This window comes from Grampus griseus, assembly GCF_964374135.1.
Source record: "Grampus griseus genome assembly, chromosome: 7".
Lineage (NCBI taxonomy): Eukaryota > Metazoa > Chordata > Mammalia > Artiodactyla > Delphinidae > Grampus > Grampus griseus.
In genome coordinates this window covers 34,899,471-34,919,681 of record NC_139001.1, presented here as the reverse complement: position 1 = coordinate 34,919,681, position 20,211 = coordinate 34,899,471, and the positions used below count along the sequence as shown (strand labels likewise).

The 20,211-nt window shown below is 42.2% G+C and overlaps 1 protein-coding gene across 5 annotated transcripts in view; it reads left to right on the top strand.

Annotated features, from left to right (window-relative positions):
- The window catches only part of SPATS2L (spermatogenesis associated serine rich 2 like), a 167,045-nt gene that overhangs the window by 126,742 nt on the left and 20,092 nt on the right, over positions 1-20,211 (top strand). For 4 of the 5 annotated variants that reach the window (XM_082658591.1, XM_082658588.1, XM_082658589.1 and 1 more), the window contains 2 exons: positions 5,016-5,222; positions 6,578-6,713. In XM_082658591.1, the coding sequence (XP_082514717.1) occupies positions 5,016-5,222; positions 6,578-6,713 (343 nt within the window). The remainder of the gene's footprint in view (positions 1-5,015; positions 5,223-6,577; positions 6,714-20,211) is intronic. The other variant, XM_082658592.1, reaches the window with a different exon arrangement.

Below are 20,211 nucleotides of genomic sequence, written 5' to 3'. Positions count from 1 at the left end.
CTGCATTAACAAAATCAAAGAAAACAACAGCATGATCATCTCAAATCACTTGACAAAATAAAAACTACCAGAATATAAGAGAATTTACCGATAAACATATGAAAAATATACTATACAGCTAATATAATACTTGATAATAAAATATTGAACGTAGTTTTCCTAAGATCAGGAACAATGCAAGGATGATTATTCTACATTGTACTAGGATTCCTAACTAGTCCAATAAGACAAGGAAACATTGGAAAGGAAGAAATTAAACTTCATTTACAGATGTCATTATTGCCCATGTAGAAAATTTTAAGAAAGCTACAAAACAAAACAAAACAAAAAACTAATAAGGAAAGTAGCAAGGTGTTTTAGGTACAAGCTTAAATATATAAAAAGTTAATTTGTGTTTTTGTATTCTAGCAACCAGCAGTTGGGAAATGAAATTTTAAAAAAATTATATACAGTGACATTTTGCATGTCATCTAAAATACCTAGGAATAAATTTAACTAAAGATGCACAAGACACTAAAAACTATAAAACAATGCTGAGACAAATTAAAGAAAACCTAAAAAAATGGGAAGATATATCATGTTCAGTGATCAAAAGATGCAAGATTGTTAAGAAACCAGTTATCTCTAAATTGATTTATAGATTCAAGGCAAACCAGTCAAAATCTCATCAGACTTTTTTTGTAGAAATACACATATTGAAATGCAAAGGGCCTAAGATCTTGAAACAGTCTTGAAAAAGAAGAGCAAAGTTGGAGGACATTCATTACCTGATATTAAGACTCATTATATAGTAATTAGTAAATAAGGTAGTGTGGTATCGGGGTGAGGAGAAACAGTTAGATCAGTGGAATAGAATAGAGTTCAGAAATAGAATACCATATATACAGTCAATTGATTTTCAACAAAGGTGCCAGGACAGTACAGTGGGGAAAGGTCAACTCAGATTTATCATGCTGGAGTCTTATATTACTTTTTCAATTTTATATACTAGTCGTTAAGGGCAGAGAGACTATGTCCCATTTAACTCCTGTGAATTAGCCAAGGCAAGCGCATAGTGAGTGGGCACAGGTCTGTTGGGTTAAATTGAATCAGAAACCAGAACCATACTCAAGAAGTTATGTAGATATTGGGATCTGATAAGTATTTTTTTTTTCTGATAAGTATTTTTAATAAAAGGAAGGCTTAGGTAATAGATTCAGAAACACATAAGCTTCTAGGAGCAATTTTTTAAATACATGGACAAGGATTAAATTAAAATGTATATAATTTTTATTGAAATCTGGGCAGATTGGGTGTTTCCAGAGAGAACTTTTCTTTCCAAGATGTAGCTACTTTGGTTCAAGTATTTGATGACTGTAGGATAAAGACACAACCAGAGACTCACATCAAATTAGGCTCCCTGTAATTGGAAAGGCCCCAGGCAAGCACAGTACCAAAGTAATGCTGATTCAATCATTCATGCATCCATTCAGTATTCATAATGTACTCACAAGGCACCAAGCATGTAATGATGAACAAGATAATACATCACTGTCTCTACTTTTCTCATGTAGAAATTGCAGAGGATATTTTAAGGTTGCACTAAAATCAATACTCTCTTAGTCTAGAGAGACCAACAATCTTGTGCTTCTTTTGGTATATATTAGTGCTTTTCAATAGAAATGTAATGTGAGCTATAGATGTAATTTAAAATTTTCTAGTAGACACATTAAAAAAGTAAAAAGAAGCTGGTGAATCAAATTGAGTAATATATCTTATCTAACAACATACCCAAAATCATTTTGACATGTGATCAATATTTTTTTAATTATCAAAGGAATATATATATATATATATATATATATTTTAAAGAAGATGTTGGGGGTAGGAGTTTATTAATTAATTTATTTATTTTTGCTGTGTTGGGTTTTCGTTTCTGTGCGAGGGCTTTCTCTAGTTGTGGCAAGCGGGGGCCACTCTTCATCGCGGTGCGCCGGCCTCTCACTATCGCGGCCTCTCGTTGCGGAGCACAGGCTCCAGATGCGCAGGCTCAGTAATTGTGGCTCATGGGCCTAGTTGCTCCGTGGCATGTGGGATCCTCCCAGACCAGGGCTCGAACCCGTGTCCCCTGCATTAGCAGGCAGATTCTCAACCACTGCGCCAGCAGGGAAGCCCCAAAGGAATATTTTTAACTCTTCTTTTTTTGTATTGAGTCCTCAAATTTCAGTGTGTAATTTACACTTACAGCCAACTTGATTCAGACGAGCCATATTTCGAGTGTTCAATAGCCACATGTGGCTAATGGCTACCTTAATGGACAGTGATATGAAACAACTCCAAGTCAACTATAGTCTATTGGAGTTTACAAGTGGATTCCAGAAAGGTAGAAAACTGATGGTACTTCTAGCCCATAATGTTAGAGGAAAATCACTGTATCCAGGAAAGAACTCTTGTTATTCTGTTGCTAGAAATATCTGGATTTGTGGTCAGGATGAACCTACTTCTATTATGGTTCTATAACTCTCCACCAGTTTTCATCTGAAAGAGTCCTAGAGTTTTACTTATTTGGAGACAGATCTGTACAGCCAGTGTGCAAACATATCCAAGTAGTCTTTGAGAATTCAGATCTTTCCAGCATTCAATGACCTCACTAATGAGACAGCTTTTCAGGACCTAAAAAGATACTACTACTCAAATTTCCCAATAAATAGTTTTTGGTTGGATGATGAGCCAATAGCCCACATATCAGTTCTGTGATACACAAACAAAAATTTTCAGCTCTAGGTTAATGAGCCCAAGCTCATTTGCATGCTTGTCCTCCTTTAAAATGCTTTTGCATTCAACAGAGTAATATTTTCCTCTGTTCTAAGGTCTTTATTTCCACTAGGCTATAATAGAAATCCCCTTATTTTCAAGAATAACAGTAATTTACTATACTATGTACAATGAGTTGTATTTTAGATTCTCAATTTATAAAATTTCATCAGGCCTGAATCTCAGCTATGATTTAGAGAGGGAGTGAGGTGGAACCAGCCTATACTTAATTACTTTTAACAAAACATTTATAGATTCATCAACAAATTAGTTTTTCGAGACTTCCCTGATGGTCCAGTGGTTAAGACTGCACACTTCCACTGCAGGGGGCCGCGGCTTCAATCCCTGGTCAGGGAACTAAGATCCCACATGCCATGGGGCACAGCCCCTCCCCCCCCCAAAAAATTAGTTTTTCATCTTTCACAGTAGAGTTTCTTCTGGTGGGTGGTACTACCTAGGTACCACCCATCTCCACCCCAACAGAAATACCTAGGAAGTTGAATCCTGGATCTACTTCTGAATCGAAATCTCTGGAGGTGGTGCTGGGGAATTTGCATTTGCAGTAAGTACTAGGGGAAAAACTCATGCACACTAAAGTTTGACAACTACTGCTCTACAGGGAAGTTCCAAACTTTATTATAACTAAAGATAAAATTGTATACTACCATTTAAATCTGTTTTATTACTGGAGGAAATGATGTTTTCAGTACTTATTTACTTTGTTCACCACCTGGGCTGAACATTTCATTGGATGCTGTAATTTCCCTTTAAGTAACTTTTAAAGGGCACTCAGTATTCAGCCCATAAAAACGTATCCTGTGCCTTTTTAATATATAGGTAGTAAATGATGGATTCAACTAAAGTCAAATTTACCCATCAAAAATGGGCAAATGTCTAAAATCAAATTGACGAGGACCAGATCTTATTCTTTTGTACTTTCCAAGTGTAGTCTCTGTAACGTTTGTGACAGTGTCAGGAAAGGTATTCTTTGTTTCTTGTTTTTTTCCTATGAAATCATTTTAAGAGTACTTTAATTCAGTCACAATTCTACAGATAGCCATTGACCTAGACACAAGTACTGGAGCTTCAAAAACGAATATGATTTTAGCACCTGCCTTCAAGTGCGTCATAGCCTCTGCAAGGAAGGGACAGACATGGAAACCTTGTGTTAGAGTATAATGCACTAAGTTTTTACAAGGCACCACGGAGTAGAGAGAAGTGAGGCAGGGTGACTATTTGAAAGGGGGCTGGGTGTCACAGAGATGATGTTGTGCTCTGTTTGGGTATAAGCTGCAGTTGGCCAGAGAAGTGCAGTCATTCCTACAGGGTCATCCAGACATCGGGAAGATCAGAATGTGCCAAACCTGCTCTCTTTCCACTACACCCAGCTTTCTCTAAGAACCTGACCTGCAAAAGCATGCCGGCTTCCCCTTTTCTCACACCCAAAGCGCTCTCTGGTTGTGAGTAAGATGTTAATGGTGATACATTTCCTTTTCAGGCCACTAAGGTGCCATTTAATTCACTCCAGCAATAACTAAATAGGGACCTACCTTTAAAAGACGCTGAAAGCAATGCACTGCTTAATTTACTGCCACATCTGTTAAAGCTCCAGAGAGAATCTGACTCCCTAGATTTTAAATATAGTTGAGTTACTGTGATGATGTTTCCTGATTTAATCCTTCTATAAATTAGATGAAATGATCATAGAACCTGTTGTCACTACATTCTTGCCCTATCTCCAGTCACTCTTCTGCCTTCATTAATTCTGAATAAAATACCACAAGACATTGATGGAGCACTTGGAGGTGGGAGGGCTATGTTTTTGTAGCCTCAATACGAAATCATACTTAAAGACGCCTAAGCCTTTACTGAATGGGGGAAAACAAACTGTTCACCTCATGTAAGGCTCCTAATGGCCTTCCTGGGTGGTTATGGGTGAGGAAACTAAGGCTCAGAGATAAGTGGCTCGCCTGGGGTCACTCTGCAAGTAATTACTGGAGCCAAAACACCCACCCAGGTCTTGTAACTCCAAGTACAAGGTTCTTTCCAGTATACCCTTTCATCTCCCGGGGCATCTATTAAAACAGTTTCTTGACTGTTTGCAGTGAAAGGCACTATTGCCAACATGTAAACAAAAACAAAAATCGCGGCATCCCCCGTCACTTTATCATCAGTGTTTTTAGTTTATCACTTCACAGTCATTATTTGGTGTTTTCTTACAGAAGGCAACAGACCACTGCAACAGAAACTATCCTTAGATGGGAACCCCAAACCTATACATGGAACACCAGAGGGGTCAGATGGCCTACACTGGTCAGCTGAGCAGCCTTGTAACCCAAGCAAGCCTAAGGCAAAAACTTCTCCTGTTAAGTCCAATGCCCCTGCAGCTCATCTTGAAATAAAGCCAGATGAGTTGGCAAAGAAAAGAGGTAAAGTGATTTCTTTTGCACAAATGATTCAACATACTTTGTACATACAGAGGAGTACCCGAATGACAGAACTTTCCAAAAGATGCTGCTTAGTGAAGAGAGATACACATGAAATTGCATTTCTTTCTGTGAGCCACATAGGTTGAAAGCCAGATGTGATTCCTTCATTGTTAATTAAAGGTCTGGAATGTTTAAGTGGAATTATATCGCCTTTTTCTGCCCCTCTGTGGCCGTTCTTCTCTTTGTAGGCATGGATAAATTTGCACCACAAACACTTTCTCCCCTTACATCCTATAAAGCAAATGTTGATGCAGGAGCTCTTTTAGCAATGTGAAGGCTGAATGTTTCCCCAATATGTGAGCTTGTAAGTGCTGAACTTGCACTGAATCAAGATGAGTTTAGAGGCTGCTGTGTCTTCTTCTGATGTGACCTTCCTCACGTAAATTCAGTTCTGTGTTAGGACTTGCAGACGATATACACTGAAAGAGAGTTTTATATTTGACACATTATATTTTTATCACTTTTTGAGCTTTGATATACTTTACACATAACTGGTATTAAAAATGAAAGGGGCTAAGTCACTTCCTTTCTGATTGCCAGAAGATTAAATAATACTCTTCTCATTCAGCCTCAGTTGCATCTGATTTCCTTGGCTTGGGTTTGATTATACCTTCTCACTTTTCTTGAGAGAGATTTCTTTCTTCTAAGAAACATGCCCTTGTTGGGATAAGTACAATTTGCCTGTTTGCTCTGCACTGTCTGTAAACCCTAGTGACAGTTTCAGGAAATCAGGCAAGATTGGCACCCACAGAGCTGCTTTAAGTGCTGCTGCTATAATTACAGGCCTGGCTCAGGACTGATGGGGCCAGAGCCAGCGTACCTGGCAGCGATGCTCTGTCCTCTCTCTAGCCCATTTGTACCTCTCCCAACCTCTCTGTCATTTTCCTCTTCCAAAAGCCCTGCTGGCTTTAAACTACGCAGAGTGGTGTCTATCGAGAGAGCCAGCAGCACAAATGGTCTTTAGATGTATCAGATTCTAAGAAACTACAGTTTGCAATAGAACATAATGATCAGAGCCTCTTTCCAAAGGGCAGAGGAGACACACGTGCCCCAAATGGCCCATCCAGAGAGCCCACTGGTGAGATCCCAGCTGTCCCAGGGGCCACACAACCACCCAGTCTGGGTTGTAAACATCCTCTTAAAGGAACTTTTTTTTTCCATTGAAAAACAAAAGACAAATCTCTCTCTTTTTATTGGAAGGGGGTGAGTTAGTTGCTTTTGTTGTTGTTGTTTAGCTCCAAAATAAAAAAAGAAAGTGCTCACTTTAACATGCTTTCTCTCGACATTAATTTTAGGCCCAAATATTGAGAAATCGGTGAAGGATTTGCAACGCTGCACCGTGTCTCTAACTAGATATCGCGTCATGATCAAGGAGGAAGTGGATAGTTCAGTGAAGAAGATCAAAGCTGCCTTTGCTGAGTTACACAACTGGTGAGTAATTTGACTTAGAAACTATAAGTTTATGGCACTTCAGCTATTGCTATAGGTAAAGACATCAGATGGAAAATGTTGTTTATTTAATCCATGAACATCACAGAGCAACACTTCAGCAGATTTTCTTAAGCCCTGCAGACAGATGCCTATATCTTGGGAATAAAAAAGAAGAGAAAATGTTGGAATAAAGAGAAACCTGATAGACATAGTTCATTGGAGTTTGAAGCTGGCCCAAAAGTATGTGAATGATGTAGAACACAACCTCAACAAAGAACAAAACATCAAAAATGATATTTTTGACAAACCTTTGGAAGGTTAACATCATGAATGCTACTCAGAAGAAAATACTTTCCAGCCTGATATCATCATAAAATAAGAAAAACTCCCTTAACAAAACTGAGAAACGTCTTACGTAAGCTTAGTGATAGAACCCCATTCTTGGGTATCTTTAAGACTGGAATTAAGAAATGGTACACCAGGGCTTCCCTGGTGGCGCAGCGGTTGGGAGTGCGCCTGCCGATGCAGGGGACACGGGTTCGTGCCCCGGTCCGGGAGGATCCCACATGTCGAGGAGCGGCTGGGCCCGTGAGCCATGGCTGCTGAGCCTGCGCGTCTGGAGCCTGTGCTCTGCAGCGGGAGAGGCCACAGCAGTGAGAGGCCCGTGTACCGCAGGAAAAAAAAAAAAAAAAAAAAAAAAAAGAAATGGTACACCAGTGTGGTTTGGGTCCTGCCCTGTCCTGCTCTGCAACAGATTTTGATGGAAGACATTTCTTTCAGCCCTGTGCTTTTGCTCATGTCCACAACTAGAATGAAATACCTCTTAGTAAAAAGGTTAAGTTATTATCAGCAGAAAAATGTTACCAGTGTATCCATCAGGACGCTTTCACTTTCAAGTGACAGAAACTCAAATCACACTAGTTAATGAGAAAAGAGGACTTATTGACTGATGTACATGAAAATTCCAGGAGATTCCTTTAGGCAAATTTGGTTCTAAGCCCAATATGTTATCAGGATTCAATTTTTCTGTCTCTGCCTCCTTTCCTCTTTCAGTGTCTCCCACAATCTCCTGGTTCTGCTTATTCTTGGCTTCATTCTTAGGTACTGTCTCCATGTAGCAGCCAAGATGACACGCTGGCAGCTCCAAGCTTACATAATCTTTAGCCCCTGTGATCTGAGAGAGGCCTTCGTTTCCAGTAGTTCCAACAAAAAGTCCAAAAGGCCTAATTCCCATTGGCTGGGTTGGGTCATGTATCTGTCAATAAACCAGTCCCAGTGACTAGAGGGACAGAGTTTTCCCACTAGCCAGGCCGGAGTCATGTGCCTACCACAGAGTTAGTGGTGGGGGGGAGCCCCACCTGAACTCCATGAACTGAGACTTGAAGAGCCATGGTTCCCGGGAGGAAACATGGTGTTAAAGATGAAAATATAGAACAAAGAAAACACATGTGTCCACAATGCCCAGGCTCACATAACATGTTCCCTATATTGGCGTCCTGTGATTCTAGAATTTGATCACATCTTCCACATATTCTTCCCATTCTAAGTCCTTTCCTTGACACTGATGTGCTTTTTTGCTAATTGTAGAGTTGCATAAAACTAAGGATTACGCCGAGCGCTAACCTAATCTAAAATTCTTGAACTTTAAACCATCTGCTACATATAATGTGAGATTCCAAGAGTGCATAGACACCAGGGACTTGAAAGAAAGCCTGTCCTTCATTTATTCAGTGAGGAATCATTTACCCTCCACCCCGTCACACCATCTCAACCTTCGTGGAACACTTCTCTGTTTGATCAGACTATAACCTCACTAATTGTTCAAAGCAAACTCCGAGAATACGTTTGAAAGTACTCGGAGAAGGTAAAGATGCTATACAGATAAAAGGTGTTATTATCATCATCATCATCATTGGTTTTCAAATTTTACAGTTATATGACTTTTACAATTTATCCTTAAGCTACCCTAATCTATAAAAGCACACTCGACGTCCAGGCCTGTTCTCGAGAGCCAGAGTCAGCCCACTTCACCTGGAAAGGGCCAGCTAGTAAAAATCTTGAGCTTTACGGGTGGTGAGGGCTGAGTGCACCTACTCAGGCCTGCTGTGGTGGCGTGGAAGCAGCCAGAGGCCACGCGGAGAGGCCGTGGGCCGTCTCTGGCTCGTGGGGGTCGTAGTTTGCCAGCCTCTGTCTGGAGGCATTAGTGAGCTGCTCACAGAAGACCACTCTGTCTTGTCCTTTTGTGTGGCGTTTTAGAATAAACTCTTCCTCTGAGGCCTCTCTATGATACCTTCCAACTGAGTGACTCACGCACTAATTGACAAAGTGTAGCAATGACCTCAAATTACCTCTCTCCTCCAGCTGCTCTGAAGACTTTTATTTTTTATTTTATTTTATTTCCTTAGTAAAATGAACATCACATGGCTCACGAGACATCTTGAGATTTAGAACAGATTCTTTGAGTGCTTTACTCCTCAAGAGCTGGAAGTGTGAGGCCAGGAAGGTCAGCACCCAGGGAAGTTGTGTATCTTGTCTCTGCTTGTAATTCGTTTTGTGTTTTAAACTGATGGGAAGGATCACTTCTGACTGAGCCCTGCCAAGCAATACGGCTGTTTAAAAGTCACCTACCTGACAGAATGGAACTTTTCCTCCAAACTGAAGAAGAAAAAATTTAGATCAACTATTTTCTATTGCTGCAAAATGAGAAAACACCACCACTTGTTTTCTGACCTAACCCTTCGTTAAAATGATCCCAAAATAATTACATAAATGCTAACTTAAAAATAAAACTATTTTTTATCAACCATTTACATGCATTTATGCCAGAGGGAAAAACTTTGCCTCTGTTCCAATTAAGCCTGCAGTCCAGGCAACAGCGTGATGTGCTTGAATTAAGCCCCTCTCTGATTTTCTGAGGAGCAAAGGATGGATTTTAGGGATTGTGCTGCTCTTGAGAAATAGGGGTCACGGAATCGAAGGAGGCAGCTTAAATGCTTAAAAAATGAAGCTTTCCTAGTGGTGGTGAAATCACAAACTCTAGGCACTAGAGAGAATTTTGAATACAGCCCTATTCATTTAATAGAATGGAAACCTCGGGGTAACATCGTAAAGTATATCCAGATTTGGAGGATGTGGAGTCCTCTGGAGATTTCCAGAAAGAGTGCTGTTCTGAGGCAGATGTTGGCTCATCTGGTGCACAGGCGACAGGGAGGTGGCATACATCCCCCTGCAGGTTCTGCCCCCTTTCCTCGGGGCCACCCCATTCTCTCACCTAAGCACTCAATAGGCAGTGCGTGTAGTTTAGAAATATAGACACCCTTGGTAAAAAAATTCTCCACATTCACTTTGCTACCAAAGCACCAACTTCAGGAGGTGAATCCTGCGTGACTAAATTCCCCCCAGATCCCACTGGAATTCACGGGAATGATGATTGTGTGAGGTTGGGAGAAAGCCCTTGTTTGCATATGCTCAGTACTGAGTGAGCGGATATCTGAGTGAAATGAAGGAAATTCTTGTCCTTCCCAATCTGGCTGTGAAGAATATTTTGCTCAATATGTTACTGAAGAAAACCATTAAGTAGCTAAATTATAATATCAGAGTTGGCACTTAACCAAGACACAGTTACACAGGGCCAAATGACCATTACATGACTCCTTCTCATTTTTCCAGAAAGAACTGGGGATTTAAGAGGGGAACAAAGATGACACAATGCCCTCACAGTATGTCTTCACAGAAAATAAATTTTGCAACATGAGCGTCTATGTGAAAAGTCAACATCAGGAACTAACATGAAACAGCTGGTTTCTTTCCTATATGATTGGCCCCTACCACAACTGGAAAATATTCATCCTTTCGAATCATAGCTGCCAGGTTTAATTGCTTTGTGTGCAAACTAGTCTAGCTTCTCACCACAAATCTGTGTGTGTGCATGGCCAAGTTGATGTTGACGGCTTTAAATGAGCAATAAAACATTAAATTCAAAAAACATTGAGGAAGGAGAGTAATACTTGATAGTTTTTCCATATGCTGGCGGAGAAAGGATTCCAGAATAGAGCTGTAAAAATTGTTAGGTGCTATTGTCAATTTAACATCTAATTAAAAGCACTCCTAAAGAAAACAGAAGATGGTAACAAGCCAGAGGGTTACGGTGTGTGCTGAGGTAATGGGGGCTGGAGGGGATAATATTTTTAGGCTGCTTTGCTTTCAAAAAGGAAAGGGACATCGGTCAAAGCATGCCTTCTGTAAAAAAGGGGCCAAAAGTCTTCCCGGACCCGGTCGGTGTTTATTTTCTCTTGAAGCAGTGCCAGGAAATTGGAAGTGGGTCAGGAGTCTCCCAGCTCCCCGACCCGAAGCCCTCCCCCACCTCCCCTTTCTCTGCCGACTCACCCTCCATCTTGGAGTTTCCTCCCTTCCAGCAAAGGCAGGTGAGCCTCCTACTGCCTCCTACAGGCTAGGGGCTCCTCACCATGACCCCACTCACTACTCCATAGGACCTTGTAGCAGACTCCCTGTATCCTTTTCCTTTCCTTCCTTTTAACGACTGAAACTCATTTTCGTGTAACTGGTAACCTCATCCTTTTGATGACCATGTGTCATCCGTCCCAAAGTGACAGATTTGCATGTTAACCAAAGTTGACAGTCTGTTGAGACTCTCTACCAGCCAAAAGAATTACTCTAAAAGTGAGAACTGCAGGCTGAAGAAATAGCAATTTTGAGATAAGTATATCTTCTACTGCATCCCTCAAATCCCACTCCAGAGGAGGGCTCTTTATCTGCTACTGAAGCCCTGTTGGTATCCAAGCAGAATCACACACAGACCACCAGATATCATTGCTGTGACATTTTAAATATTGTGTCTTTTTCTGGAATATCAACTCGAGAAGGCCTCCCGGAGAAGAAATTGCCAGTGGGGTTCTTGCATTTCAGAACAAGCGAAGCAGCAGTCTGTCCCATATTCCCACTTTACTGCTCCTCGGGTACCCAAATAATATCAAATTCTAGGAGCATGCAGCCTTCGAACTACTTCAGTTTGAGTCCAAATAAGAGCATTTTTCTTCACTTTTGCAGATTTATCACATAGCAGGACTCTTTCTTTGTTGGTTGTTTCCTCCCTCCCCCCAAAATTCCCTAAACTTTTAGCTGCTTTTTTTTTTAATACCTGGCTTTCCATACAATGCTAAAAGCCTGGTTTTTCTGTGCTCTTTGGGTTTTTTGTTTGTTCTCTTTATGAGTAACTGAACATTGACTGAAAGATGATGTCTGTAAATTAATATGTACTTCTCTCCATACCAAAGTGTATGTGTCTGCACTGTAATTACACACGCTCAGAGCTCTGTGGTCATCCTTTGCCTCGGTACCACCCGGAGAGATGCTGATTTCACTGGGCATAAGTGAACCCAGAAAGAGGGGGTTCTTTTGTTTTTAAAGAACCCCAGGCGATTCTCTTGTGCATCTGCGGTTGAAAACCATGGACTGAGAATCCTGCAGAGGAGGTGATATGTCTGGGGCTAGAGCAGTGTTTGCAACCAGATGAATTTGCCCCCCGGGAGACAGTTGGCACGTCTGGACATATTTTGGGTTATCACAGCTGTGGAGAGGTAGTACTACTGGCATATAGTGGGCAGAGGCCAGGATGGCGCTCCTTATCCTTGTATGCACGGGACAGCATCCCCCGCTCCACCACCCACCCCAACAAAGAATGATCTGGTCCAAGGTATAGGTAAGGCTGAGAAAGCCTGGGTGAGAGGAAAGGGAGAGGAAGACTGCACAGCCCTTCTGCGTGGTCTGCTGTAGCTCATGAGCGAAGGATGGAGAGTCCTCCCTTTGCAACACACCTGAGTGCCTCTCTGCCCCTCCCCCAGCCGCCCTCCTACCCACCACTGCAGACCCGAGGGGGGAGATTTCCTTTACCTGCCCAGATCAGGTGCGTACCCCAGAACACAGCCATAGTGTCTTCTCTTTTCACATCAGTGCAGTCGCGAGATATTTTTCCCATACTTCCTGAAACATAAACCTTCTAGCTACACATTTTAAAGGTCAAATTACATTTTTGTTTCCTTAAGACAAGCAAAAACAATTACACTGCAGTGTAGAAAATTGAGGTCTTTGCTTCTTTGTCTATTTTTCATTATGGAATTCAAGTCAGTCCGTAGGAGAAAATGGAAAAATTAAGAACTGACGGCTGTGGCTAGTGATAGACCATCACTTCCATTCACCATTCTGTCTCTACCTGAGTCTTTTTTCTCGCTTTGCAATAAAACCAAATATCACAGTGGAGACTGGGATTAGGATGAAGATCTGAGGCATGTGAAGATAAATACAGTAGGGAATTGTTCCATTAAGTGTCTCTTTGGGGGGTTATTATTTTCCTCGGGCTTTAGTCAAGCAGCAATATTACTTGGTGTTCCTGGCTATACATGGTATATATCCACCTACTCTGATACCAGTGACATCTTCAGGTGCACCTGCCCTTGTGCTATTTAAATTGAATGACAACAGAAGGTTTTTGTTTGTTTTTGTTTCGGCTGTACTGTGCCACTTGCAGGATCTTAGTTCCCCGACCAGAGATAGAACCCGGGCCCCCTGCAGTGGAAGTGTGGAGTCCTAACCACTGGACCACCAGGGAATTCCCAACAGAAGGTCTTTTTGCAATCTTATGGTGCAGTAGTGGTTGGGCAAATACTTGTTGACCATTGAATTACCCTCTCATAATTAGGAGAATATTGAAATTATGACAGTCTGTCTACTCTGATAGGTAAGTACCGGGAAAATATGCATTAGGTGAAACAGGTCCTAGAATCAGATCTGTGTCACAGAATAGGTGCTGTGAAAACAAGCAAACGGGGTTTTTGAGCTCAGTCACGTGTAGGGTGTGGGTGTAAGCATGAGTGATGAGTTGAGCCTCCTTTGTAAAACAACATGGCTGAAACAGTAAGCATTGTGAGCATGCCCACGAGATCGAGTGTCTGGAGCAGTGTGTTGGCCGGTAATAAAGTGATGCTTTTCTCTGTGCCATTCAGCAAGGGATGTTACCACCAGTAGGGGAGCTGACGTTAGGAACCTCTGCAGCCACGTAGTATTGTCATGTGATAACTTCACCAGAACTTCGGTTCCCTATTACAGGAACAACAACGTGTTAAAGGATTGCGAGATTCTGCCAGCTCCTTAGCCTATACACGAGACACAAGCAAAATCAAGAGTTTAACATTACACTTTTTTATGGTTTTTAAAAGAAATTTAATGCAAGGTCTCTACGTCCTTCTGCTCTGGAAAGGAATACATACTTCCCATTGATCAAAACCTATTGCAAACAAAACTTTCTGACTAATCTCTTTTCTTCTCAACAGATGGTTTTTCTAAGTGCCCACCTGCTAGTGACTTGTACTGTATAGTAGAAATTAAACAAACCCATTCCTTCTCCCAACACCCAATATTGAGATTATGCCAAGCATATTAAAAAACACACATTACTGAGATGAACATACACCTGCAAAGGATATCAAGAGACAATAATAGAAGAGGCCAGTAAATATATTTATGCCTCAAGAGAGCCATATGTATGGATTTTTGTCCCTGTCCCAGCCGACAAACTGCCCCAAATGGCTCTTTTTCCTTACTCTGCACCAGTCCAATGAACAGAAATCAGCTCCAGGAGCCATTCTGAAATCATGAAAAGGGTAAATACCTTATGCCAGGGAGGAACTCAAGGTCCCTGTGACTTTGGGTCTATGGCAAGTCCCCATGGTACAGGGCCTTTCAAATCTTGCCTTGTTTGTGACTCTGTGTCGTTCTAAATAGGGGTAGCTCGCTCTTTGGAGGTGAAAGCTTCTCTTTTCCTATTCTCTTTCCTCCCCGAAGTTTTTCTCTGTATTAGATGTTTCCCCAGGGTCACTGCAAGGACCTAGTGAATCAGTCAACATGAAGGAAGAGCAGGCTGATAAATACAGAAAGTACAGAACTGGCCTTTTCAGTTTGGTGTAGTCCCCAGGAAACTAGCATAAATAGTGCCTTGTATTAATAGCTTTTCTGAGCTCCATGTGTGATTACCTCTATACGTCATGTCAGTGGTACACTTAGCGTTGGGAGACAGCTTTCCTTCACTGTAGGCTTCTTGCAGAGTAATAAACCCACAAGAAGAGCTGGAGGATAAGAAGCTGATTCTGATTTCAGCTTGAAATCGGAAAAGATTTCTGAATCTTTTCAGCAAATGAAGGCGACCCGTCAAACCAGCTTTGTGACATGCTCCTGAATAGGAATTGTTAGTTTTCATCATAGAACAGAAATATAAAAAGAATTAACCAAATTGTTCTAGCTACACAGTCCCAGAAGGAAAGTATGTATCATTTGTGTGTGTGTTTTGAATTTACAGTATAATCCATTTTCACTGAGAAAATAAGACAAATTTGTTCCTATATATTAGTAGGAATATAAACACATTATAATTTGAAAAGTGGAATATCCTAGATCACAATTTCAGAATGGATCTTGGAGCTTATCTCTATCTATTAGACTAGGACAGAGTGAGATTCGGTAGTCTCTTAGGGTGAGACCAAGAACAAATTTTGGACCATTTGTCAGCTAGGACAGCAACAAATCATACAAAAAACTGCACCTGAAGCCAATATAATAGAATAGCCAATTCCATATATGTATGTTACATAATCCTTCCAGTGACCATGACCTTTGATTCTTAGTAGGCCATATTCGAACAAAAGTGACATTTTCCAAGGTTTATTAACAACATAATTAGGAGGCGTGGGGTGTAGATTTAGACAGAATAGGGTTTAAATCTCATCTCCACGTATTCCAGCTCTGAATATGGTTGAGCTTCTTAACTTCTACTCAGCTACAAAACAGGTGTACTGCTGTCACTTTCTAGGGCTTTTGTGAAGATTCATGGACAAGATATGCACTTCTCAGATTATTCTAGAAAATCTCTTGCCTGGCCCATGATAGAAGTTCAGTCTAGGCTGGTTCTCTTCTCTTCCAGATAAGCATTTAGTAAATGTCTTTCCCTCTCTACCAAGACACTGGGAGGAAGTTAATCTGTTCCACCTTTCTGTTTATTTAGTTATACAGTAGATGCCAGCTGTAAGATATGGATATTTCATCACAGCTTTTTACTGTTTACTGCCTGGTGAAGAGAGAAGTAAGGCAAAGGGACCCCTGATTCTGAATGGCCACAGTTGTCACCACATCAGCCCTCTTTCCCCTTTCCCGTCTTGCCATGCCTTCTCTCTACCTTCCTTTCCCCTCTCTCCATTCATCCACCCAATAGAGCCCAGGGGCTAGTGGGTGAAGACAGAAACAAGTGTGTAATGCACGATGGCAAATACTGCAATGGAGCTAGGAGTGGAGGAGGGGAAATCAACACTGGCTGGCTGGTTAGGGAAGGGTCCACCGCAGAGGTGACATTTGAGCTGGTCTTTGAAGGGAGACTAGGGATTTGTCAGCCTGAGACAGGAGAAAGGATTCCATGCAGAAGAAACAACACAAGGAACCAGAAATAAGAGAGACCACAGCGTGCTCTAGGAGGAGTGCGTTCCCTGGGTCTCACTCCATCAATAAATAAATTTTGAGCACATCCCTCTCAAACCAGAAAATTTATTTACAAATCATATATGTGTGCTGTGGTTAATCTGTATACTAAAGATTAGGAAAGTCTACTTTTTAGAATAAAAAGTAAGTACATGGGACTTCCCTGGTGGTCCAGTGATTAAGACTCTGCACTCCCAATGCAGGGGGCACAGGTTCGATCCCTGGTCAGGGAACTAAGATCCCCCATGCCGCATGGCACAGCCAAAAGAAAAAATAAGTAAGTACATACAGTTTACTGTTTTCTTTGTTGCCTCCATTTGGGAAGCCACTGGCTAGGTCAGGTCCTAAAGAGGAGGGGTAGCAAGTGAGCCTAGAGATGCTGGCTGACGAGAGCCTTTCGGCCCAAACCAGGAAGTCCACATTCTCTCCCCTCCCCTCTTCACGGGAGAGCTAAGGAATTCAGGAGACCCCAGGAGGCCAGAGCAGTGGAGGCTGAGCCTGGCTGCCTTGGGTTGGAAGCGGGCCGGCATTTCTATGACTTTCTGTGCCACATCAGTCTCCTCTAGTTTCTGTTCCTGAGTTCTTCGGGTTCAGTCACCATGTTGGCTTCTGCATAGATGCCCCACGTCACCTAGAATTGGAGGGAAAGGCGACAGTGTTCAGAGTGGTTGGCTCTATGTTGGGTATGAAGCAAAGAGAGATTTTGCCTTGTTTTATTTTGAAATTTGTTTTATTTTATCCTGCTTTCTACATTTCCCAGTTTTTTTTTAATGAGCATGTAAAATGAAGTAAATGGAGAAGAATGTTACTTCCTTCATTGGGACCCTTGTGCTATAGGACAGTCAACACCCACAGATGGAAGTTTGCTTTCTTTTCCGCATATGTAGTTTGGTTGTTTTTTATTTTTTTAAAAAGGAGATGGTGGTAAGTCATATCACTTTTATAGCTATAGAAACTGAAATACAGGTAAGTTACTTTCCCTGAAGAGTGATCTCCATGGAGAGAAACAAAACTAAAAAGTAATCAGCAAAGATAAGAAATTAGAGGTATACAAGGAATACAGATTTTTCAGGTGAACATGTGATGTTGTGGGATTTGTAGAATTTGCAGGATTTTGTAACTCTGATGTCATTTTTTAAATTCCAAGAAGAAAAAGGAATCCCTGTCTGTGTTTGTTTGTTTTTTCAATTAACTGTGTCATCTGTGAGGAACTCCAGGATTTTACAAGTGTTGGGAGTTAGTCCTTATGCTACATTTGTTCGTGTCTCATTCCAGAAACACACCTCGGACAGTGTGATGACATATTCATTAACTGTAATTTAAATCATTGTTGAATTCCAATATAAAATATGCAGACTAAGAGATATTAACATTAACAAGTTATATTACCTCTGATTAAAGAAATAGAAAGAAAATGGGCTCAACCTGATTGGCCAATTGAGTGCACCTGCCACATTCACTGGCAGAGGGGTGTAACTCTGCTGTATATGTTAACAGTGATTCATGCTTAGAGACACTCTTTGACCCTGAGAGTCATGATTACTAGGCAGCTTCAAAGAGTTGTGTCCCAACCCCAGCTGACAGGCTGTAGTAGACATGTATATTGGGTTTTATATGTTTATCACATAATGCTATGGAATTCAAGAAATCTTTAGATCAATTTGTCAATCACTGCTGCATTCAGAAAAAGAATTCCAATTATAAGAAGAATGCAGGTTGTTGTGAAACCGAAATGCAAAAGTGTACAGAGTAGAAGGTAATGGACCCAGGAATCCCAATAAAAAAAATAAATGAGCATAGCCAGCTACTTGATAATGAGCCTGAGGTAAATTGGCAAGTGGAGTTGTGTAGGAGAGATATTTCTGGGGTAGACTTGGGAGGACTTGATCACGTGGGAAGTGAAGGAAGGGGAGTCGTGAAAACTGGTGAGTGGTAAGAGCAGTAACCAGCAGACAGGTGTAGGAGTGGGGACAGGATGGACGTGCAGGGGAGGAAGAATATTTTCCCTCTGCCCTTCCGGGTTCTTGGCTGAGACCCTGTAATAAAAGACAGGTTAACCAGAGAGAAGCAAACAGAAGTTTATTAACATGTACGCCTCATGTACACATGGGAGAGACCCAGGGAAAAATGAAGAACTCCCCAAGGTGGCCTGGAATTCAGCATTAAATACCATCTTCATAGGGAAAAGGGGAGAGGGGCTGTAGGCCTCAGAGGGGAGAGTGAATGACTTTTAGGAAAGATGAATGGGTCCTTAGAAGAACAGGTGGAGGTATGGTAGCTTGTGACAAAGTCTGCCGAGTGTGGTGTCCATTCTCTAGCCTCCCCTCCTGCGATGAAAGTCAACATCCTCCCTGGCTGGTGAAACTCCCGGGGAGGGAATTTATGACAACTGAGCTCCTTTTGGACGATCTGTCTTTAAGCAGAAAAGGGGAGTTTGGAGAAAGCCTGTCCCTGCGTTTGCCGTTTTTCACGTGCCCACAGCTCACAATGAGCCATATTTGGGGTGGCATATTCTGCTAGTCCTCAGGGAGCAGAACAGAGAAAGGAGGAACGGGGAATTGACAGCCATGCAAGAGCAGGGGCACCATTTGTAGGCACCTGTCGTGTTAGGGCTGCCTGTCCTTCTGACCCTAAGAATAGAGAACCATACACAGTCTTGATGTCTTTGTGCCTGTCATGCCAGGGACACCTTTGTTGACAGCAACAATAGTTGAGAAATGGGTGGGCCGAAACCCCATTGGACTAGAAATGGTACCCATGGTAACAGCAGAGTACACCCCAAGTATATAAAGGGAGTTTTTCTGCCCTCCGCCTGGTGGGCACAGTCCTCTCAGCCAGGGCAAGGGACGTAGAGGCCTAAACTCCTGGGCAGTATGGGTGGCCTCTTCCATCAGTACCAGCTCCCAGCTCAGGATCCACAGAGCGGCCCCTGGGTGCTACTAGGCTGCCAGGCGCTCAGTTGGCATTCCTCCCGTGGGCACAGTTCTTACTCCTGGTGCAGCAGGTAAGGAGCAGAGCCCGCAGTGGGGGGAAATGTTTGTACATTACCCTCTCTCTTTAGTGAAAGAAACAGAAATTCTTGAAACAGGAAGTCTGGCTTTACGGCTTATCACTCAGTCGCATGCTTTAAACTGTTTGTTACGGGCCAGGAGGGCTGAAACATCCCCTTAGCGTTCGGTAGGATCCTTCCTCCCCGGCACCCTCCACAGTGTCTTCCTCTCTAACGGGCCGGCGGTCTGGAGGCTCTGCGCCACAATCACCCTGCCGGCCAGCGCGGGGCTCTGTCTGCTTCCTGAGGCTCTCCACCTGCTTTGTTCTGCTTGGCAAGCGAGGAGTTAAGGAAGCTCCGCACCGAAGCCCTTCGTCCACCAGAAGGTCCTGAAGCAAAATTGTCTGGGATCAGATAGTCGCAGGCCCTTTCTCTCACGATGGCCTCCCTGAGGCCAGCCCAGGAAGATGAAATGCAGCCCAGTTTTAACTCTCTAACATCTGACTCTGGCTGCTGTGGCAGGTTGATCTCGTTCAACTCCTGCTGAAATCCTACTTTCATTCCTCAGTATCCGCCAGAAGCGTCAGTTCTCCAGCTTCTCACCCACTGACAGTCCTGTGGCCGCTGCCCATCACGGCGTCTTTATTTATGAAGCGCACCAGACTTGACGTAGCTCCTTCGAGCTGCCAGATGAAGCCGTTTTGTCTCTCAGTGTCTTGTCTCCACATTTAAAGGAGAGTCTTTCACAGAGCAGAAAATGATCAATCTATTCCTGCTCAAGTGCCTTTCTGATTCTTTTTACTATTGTTATGATTAGGCCTCTATAGAAGGGAATCAAGACAGTGGAAACATTTTTATAAAATGACACTTTATCTCTGTGATTAACAATATAATAAACCATAAAAGCTCTGCCATGGTCATCTGCCTCTCCTGACACCTTATTGCTTTAATAATAAAAGCTTTTTTATGGCA